Here is a 7163-nt window from a genome sequence, read left to right as displayed (position 1 = left end):
AATAAAGATTCATTACAAACACCTCACAGCTGATTATTGTAGTCTAGAACTATACTAAAGCATCTAGAGAGCTTCACCAGAGGTCACAGTGGGCAGAGGGGTCAGTCTGTAACAATGGGTTGTCTGAAAGTCGGCTTATACAGGCAGTCCCCTACTTAAGGGCACCCAAGGCACCTAATTTTATCACAAAATACTGGGCAAATGATTAAATCAATAATCCATAATAAGCCAAGCGTGGTAAATGCATTGCAACCGTCACAGTAATGTAATGCCCATGAAACCTCCAATAATGAAATTCCCTGCACCAGCCTCATTATAGAAACAGGTGTATGTCCACATGCACACTACACACTACACTGCTGACTACATCATAGAGTGTGCTAGCTCTGTTACATGTGAAGCCACAGGGAGAAGAGTAGCTGCAGGGTGCTCCGGATGGGTACATATACAAGTTTATACTCCAGTATATACCCTATACAGTTTTTCAATATACTTTTTTTCCTAGAATGGGAATACTACTCTAAAGATGATTGATAAGTAAGCACAATTCTTACTGTTTTAACATGATATCTTTTGTTTGCAGGTAACATACTAACCTGCCACCTCACTGAGAAGGCTCAGGTTTCCGCAATGAACAGTTATCAGTTATATTAGAGCTATCAAGCATCAGCAAATATTAAAATTTTAAAAAGGAAAAGTGGGGCCAGGTCAGAACTATATGGACAACGCTGTATGTAGCCATGAGCTGTTAGTACCAATAAGGTGACTGGAACCAAACATATGGGAAGACTTATCACATGCCAGTTTTTGGGGTAGAAGTGCCCAAATATTCACAAATTCTTGCATACTATCATATGCTGCCACTTGTGATGAATCTTCCCCGTAGTCCCCGACTTAAAGGGAACCTGTCACCACATTTTTCACAATACAGGTAGCGGCAGGTTTCCATAGAGCCCTTACTGACACCCTTCTTTTAGCCAAATCGGTTTCCCTCCGATCTCCACATAATCAACCTTTATAATTTTACCTGGAATGCAGAGATAGTTGGTCAGGGGAGCATGGCCTCAGACTTACATCACAGGTCCTTTAGCCCATTAACATTACATATACACGGGTACAGTTTGCTAATCAATGAAATCATGGCATGCAGACCTTTGATGTCACCCAGGTCACATGACATTGTTGCTGAATGAATAATGAGCTGCTAGAACCCCAAGGATTTGGTTTTTTTTTGCTGCCAGACCACCTCTTTACCTCATGTTTCCTGTGAGTTTTCAACTATTGAATGCTCTATGTTAAGTGCTTTAATTTGGTAGCAATGGGAAGATTTTAGAAAAATATAGCATACATCCATTTTCAGATTCTGGATCTGATGTGTATTTACAGAAATATCCCTTTTCAAGGTTTTTGCACACATTTTGATTTTGGATGATTAACAGATGGTACTGCAAAGTAATTTTTCCTGGGGAATCAGCAAAAAAAAAAAAAAAAGTTTGCATTTAGGAGGGATAGTTTTTTGATGTGCATTTTGAGAGATTCCACCATCCAAAACTTGTTGCACCCTGTATATATTAACATTTTGGTGAACTCAAAGTCTGATGCAGCAAATATGCAGTGTTATACAGTAGCATTAAAGTAAATGTGATTTGGAAAAGTCATGTAGGCGATGCAGTTCTCCCCTATGCACTTTGCTGTGGAAAATAACAATGATACTTTTCTTGCAAGTCCTTGCAAGTTTTTGCACTTTTTCCTTACACTGAAGTCTATGGGGGGTGGGGGGGGAGTGAAAAATCCACATCATGGTGCAGATTTATGTGAATTATTGCTTAAAAATGTCAGAATACAACAAAAGAAACATACATAAATGTGTTGATTTTACACACAATCCACAATGTGTGTAGATAGCTTAAAGTTAAATACTTGCAGCATACAAACCAATGACACTTGTATATATTTTGTTACATACTAGAAAATGTTTAAATAGCAAACATCAGGCAGATTATGTACAAAAAGTTTAATTGAAATACTTGTATAAAAAAATATGATCTCCATACATTTCACACTGTTAAAAGGAAAATTCAAATCATAAAACAAGCTACAAAAAAAATGCAGCCATTTCACAACACAACTAATAAATTATAGTCATGACTCTTCCCCTTTCCCTCACAGAGCCATTGCATGGAGACTAATGCCAATAATTTAAAATATTATCCAAAAAAAAAAAAATTTACATTTCTGGCAACCATTACCAGACAAAGAAGGCATAAGAACCAACTCTTAAGTCAGTAATTCTATTTTCCTTAAATTTGACTTTTTACAACAATTAACCATCTAGAAACAGACTCTAAATTCATGAAAGAAAAAAGTGGGGAGTGGGAAAAAACCTAGGAGGATGATATTACTGGAATGCAGAGGAGTCACAAGTTAACTTTCCTAAAGTTAAAATGTAAAAGGGGGCTCTGAACAGTAGCACAGTGTTGGATGAATTCTAGACAAATAAATTAACCAAATAAATAGTGAGAAGTTGTCTATATATATCTCGCAATAAATAACTATAATACAAGAAAAAAAAATTTAAATACAGAAATGGAAAAAAAATAAAAATAAGAGTCCTTGAATATTGCATTGGTTGTGCATATAACATGCCCATACATACTTAAGACTTGTGAGGTTAAAAGGATTTGGGATAATTGAGGATGAAAGGTCCTTTGTTGCTCAGTGGCAGAGGAAGGTAAATTTTAGGGGGGTGGTGGAGTAGTTTGAAGATAAGGGGACCCTGCATTCCTTCCTAAAGCAACTGTACATCTCAAATGAAACACATTTTAATAGAAATGGTCACAATATTCATTCATGCACTCATTAAAAGCAGAACCATTTCATAAAGTCCACTGAGCAATGTGTCCAATTACAGCAAGTGTGGTTCCATACAGCACATTGGAGCAGAGCAAGGTCCATGGTGACAATGTGGACCTTCTTTGGAGATGCACAGCTCCAGGTAAACCATGTAACAGAAAAAAAAATAAATAAAAGTCCCACTGAAGCAGCTTTCAAAAAGGCACTCAAAAGCAAATAAAAATTTAGTTCAGGCTCTATGAGAGCAAAACTGTGTACTATGTACTCAAGAGGTTACTGCTTCTCTTATGTCAGTCCTTAGTGTAAGCATTGGCCCTCAACTCAAATCCTCAAGTTAAAATGAAGTTTCATTCCAGGGAGAAAAAAAATATATATATAAAATAAATAAAAACAAAAAACCCAAAGTCCTGTATAAAGGGTTGAATTTTGAATAGTGAATGTTTGCACCCGTCCAGGGTAGTGTTGGTGGCAGCAGCACACTTCTGTTTGGTGCTCCCAACTATTGCCAGCTCCTGTCTACAGACTTTCATTGCTTGAGCTTGTGCTAGATGCATCAGTGTCAATTGTCCTTAATCTTAAATCACAGTCCTCAGACTTCTCAAGGTCACATTTACACATCCATGGATGATCAAATATTTGTTCAAGAGTTGGTCTGTCAGAAGGCCTCAGGGAAAGGCACCATTTGATAAGCTGTTGGCACTCTGCAAAACAAACAAAAAAACACCATTACAAACCCAGACATACACATCCCACTTCAATAAGACAAATCGAACACCTCATCTGTACATACCAGGAGATATTCTCCTCCTGAAGTATAGTCGAACACGCAAGATCTCTTCATCCTGCTCAAAAGGAATATCTCCACAGACCATGTCGTAGAGTAGGACACCCAATGACCACACTGTTGCAGATCGTCCATGATATCTGTGGTACTTGACCCATTCTGGGGGACTGTAAACTCTTGTACCTAGAAACAAAACAAGGCTTTAGTTTTAGCAGTAAAACAATACAACCAGCAAACACAATACTAGAGGCGCTGAACTCTAAATGGCCCCACATTTAACCCCCTCCCCCAATCTAGTGCAATGAGCAGCCCTGTGTGCATCAGCTGTTTACTAGGCTCCCTTTCAAGCACCACGTGCTGTCTGCAGAATCACTCCAAAAATAGACACAAAGGGAGGAGGTGGGGGCAGTACCATGTCTTATTATCACAGCTACATTACCCTGGCATTGTGAGACCTGCCCCTCCCCCACCAGGCAGCAGCAGCTCCCTCGCCTCTCTACTGTTCCTTGGATACCAAACAAAACCTGGAATATGCGGAGCAGCCATGTCACGTGACACTAAGGCTCGGGTTTCACAACAAACAGATGTGAAGGAAAGGCGGCAGCTCCAGTCACTGACTCACACCCATCACTCATTCTATACCAGGAGCTGCTCCCTGTACCAGCTACAAACCAAACCTGCATTGCAGATACAAAGCACACAGACCCCCCTACATACAAGGCTGGAGAAGCCCAATGATCAGCCTTCCACTCCCTACCTGCGTCATACATGGGAATCACTAGCACTGTGCAGGGAGGGGCTACAGGGAATAATAGTGTCTCACCAGTCCACATACCATCAAAATCTGTGTACACTGTATCCTTCAGCAGCGCTCCCGAGCCAAAGTCTATGAGCTTGAGTTCGCCGGTCCTCAGATCCACCAGCAGGTTTTCATCCTTGATATCACGATGCACTACTCCACAGCTGTAGCAATGCCGCACTGCCTCCAGGACCTGGCGGAAGAAGCCTCGGGCTGTATCCTCATCCAGTGCACCCTTTTCAGTAATGTAGTCAAATAAATCCTTCACCGGCTCTGGCCTCTCCATGACAATTAGGAAGCCATCCGCCCTCTCATACCAATCCAGCAGCTTGATGACACCTCTAAAGCCAGAGCCCACTTTCTTAAGCAGCACGATCTCCAGCGGAACCATCACTCCGTTCTAGAGGGAAAAGAGTAAAGGACACTAAATCCTTCATCAGCACTCACTATCGACTGACATGTGTGCTGGGAGGGAAGAGAGACCCATCAAATCATACAGCTGCCCACACACTACCACCAATATAAACACTGTACTCACATAACCCCGGAGCACCAGCCTCTGCCACCACCCTCCACTGTACCCACACAACATCAGAGCACCAGCCTACAAACTGTACACATGCCACCAGGTAACCAGCTTCCACACTGTACCCGCATAACCCCTGAGCGGCAGCCTCCCCCATCATACCCATCTGCTACCACCTCCTCCACTGTACCCACAAAACCCCATCCTCTCCCATCATACCTATCTCATTGTGCTACCACCCTCTCCCATCATACCCACATAACCCCAGAGCATCAGCCTCTCATACCCATCATGCTACCACCCTCCTCCACTGTACCCACATAACCCTGGAGCACCAGCCTCTCACATCATACCCATCTCATCGTGCTACCACCCTCCACTGTACCCACATAACCCCAGAGCACCAGCCTCTCCCATCATACCCATCTGTTCCCACATAACCCTGGAGGAGCACCAGCCTCTCCCATCACCCCCATCTCATGGTGCTACCACCCTCCTTCACCCCGGAGCCTCATCACCTTGCACACAGCCGAAGGGGGGGATACTTACCAGAGTGCCCCAGTCGGTGACCCGCTCCTTTGATACGTGCTTTACAGCCACCTGACAGGAGACAGAAGGGAGGTAAGTATCCGCCATGTACATCATACAACAGTCGGAGCTATGAGCCGGTAACTTACCGGTAAACCATCCGCAATCCTGCTACCAGAGTACACTGTGCCGAAACCACCGCTGCCCAGGACCGAGCCCACCTGGTACACCTTCTCAAAAGGCTCCTTCTCAGATTTCACTAGAAAAGAGACAGCAGCATTACTAGGTGACCCGCGGCGGGTGTGTGCCCCGTACACCCAACACAAGCGAGCAGCCGCCATCCTACCTGGCTGCAGGATCTTGACCGGCAGATGGTCCATGCTACTCTGGGTGCAGATATGAGCCAGGGAGCCGAATTTAGACAGCAGCATCTTCACTTGTATCCAACGGGAGCGACAGATCTATCCCAGAGCCGGTGTCTGTCCTACCCGTCACGTCCGCGGCAGAGTCCTCCACAGCGCTAACACCGGCGTGTGATTCACACTCAAATATCCATCCAGCCCGCGCCTCAAATAGTGCTCAAGGAATAAAAAAAATGGCGGTAAATCCACTGTGAGGCTTTTCTATGGCAGCCGGCGTTTTCAGCAAGACGCTGTAAATCCAAGGGACGAGCTGTGTGATCCTCAGCAGCAGCCGCACGCCGCCGCCCTCCCAGCTCTGAGCTCAATTACTGACAGACCTGCCTCTTAACTCCTAGTATTTTGGTACAGTGCGGCACCCTATGCGATATCCCTCCGCGCTAGGATGAGGGGGAACACCTACGCGTCCAACGGAAATTTAATCCACAACAAATTAACGGCAAAGCATAACTGTAACCAAATATATTTTTCTGAGTGTAAAAACGCGAGTAAAACGCATCCTCTTGTGAGTTAAGTCGGTTGTTTCTAGTGCGCACTACTTACTCATAGTAGCTAGACGCACGGAAGGTTACATGTCTGAAAATGTAGCAATACTCGCTCTCACATTAGCAAGTAGCGGCGTTTATTTACATATTTATGTAGTGGCGGCTTCACCAATGGCTTCCCTGCATTTAGACTTCAGTGTCCCGCCGCCGCCAATAGGCGCAGGACAATTTTGCATATGCATGAGGTGAAACAGGGGCGTTGGGCGGGAATTCCTCGGCGCGCTTTTTTTTTTTTTCCCTCCCCCCACCTCGTTCCTGGCAGCGCTGGGAAAGGTCAGAGAAGCTGAGACACTGCGTCTGAGGGAGAGGTGGGAGGAGATGTGCTCCATGCCAATTACACAGTGCACCAAAATCACGCTGCTGTCTGCGCCCTGATAAGTCTATGAACTGCAGCACCAGCAGCCATGTTTAATCATTCTAATATGCCTCAGAGCCGGGCCCTCTGCGCCCACCGCGCGGGAATTAGTAGCTACGATGCTGCTATATTTGGTACAGATAGAGCTAAAACAAACTCGCTAGGAAGAGACACAGTGTAGTACATGGCGCTATATAATACAGCGCACTACGGACAGGACTAATTCTGTGGAGAAAGTATTTGCCAGGGCTGGGGACAGCACCGTGAGCCCAGCCTCGTCCTCTGCGTATTCCATGAAGCCCATCTGACAGGCGCCCTTTTCATTGCTGTAAATGTGCGACGCGTTGTTGCGGG

The 7163-nt window shown here is 44.5% G+C and overlaps 1 protein-coding gene across 2 annotated transcripts; it reads right to left on the bottom strand.

Moving 5' to 3' along the window:
* Positions 1-1999: 1999 nt before the first annotated feature.
* PIM3 (Pim-3 proto-oncogene, serine/threonine kinase) lies at positions 2000-6597 on the bottom strand. Of its 2 annotated transcripts, XM_072147077.1 has the most exons (6): positions 5837-6588; positions 5640-5749; positions 5512-5562; positions 4473-4836; positions 3644-3820; positions 2000-3554 (listed from the first exon to the last, which is right to left on the bottom strand). In XM_072147077.1, the coding sequence occupies exons 1-6, from the start codon at positions 5919-5921 to the stop codon at positions 3370-3372; spliced, it is 972 nt and encodes a 323-aa protein (XP_072003178.1). In that variant the 5' UTR covers positions 5922-6588; the 3' UTR covers positions 2000-3369. The 2 variants fall into 2 exon arrangements, with proteins under 2 accessions (XP_072003178.1, XP_072003177.1); XM_072147076.1 differs by having other exon boundaries at positions 5640-6597.
* Positions 6598-7163: the final 566 nt, after the last annotated feature.

Source organism: Engystomops pustulosus, chromosome 4 (genome assembly GCF_040894005.1).
Source record: "Engystomops pustulosus chromosome 4, aEngPut4.maternal, whole genome shotgun sequence".
NCBI lineage: Eukaryota > Metazoa > Chordata > Amphibia > Anura > Leptodactylidae > Engystomops > Engystomops pustulosus.
The sequence above is the reverse complement of the archived record's forward strand: the minus strand, read 5'-3'. Positions and strand labels throughout refer to the sequence as shown.

Coding starts and splice junctions, on each gene's coding strand:
- PIM3 (XM_072147076.1), bottom strand. CDS start 5,921: ATGCTGCTGTCTAAATTCGGCTCCCTGGCTCATATCTGCACCCAGAGT. Junction 5,563..5,639: donor GGATTGCGGATGGTTTACCG/GTAAGTTACCGG, acceptor GTCTCCTGTCAG/GTGGCTGTAAAGCACGTATC. Junction 4,837..5,511: donor TCACCGACTGGGGCACTCTG/GTAAGTATCCCC, acceptor TTTTCCCTCTAG/AACGGAGTGATGGTTCCGCT.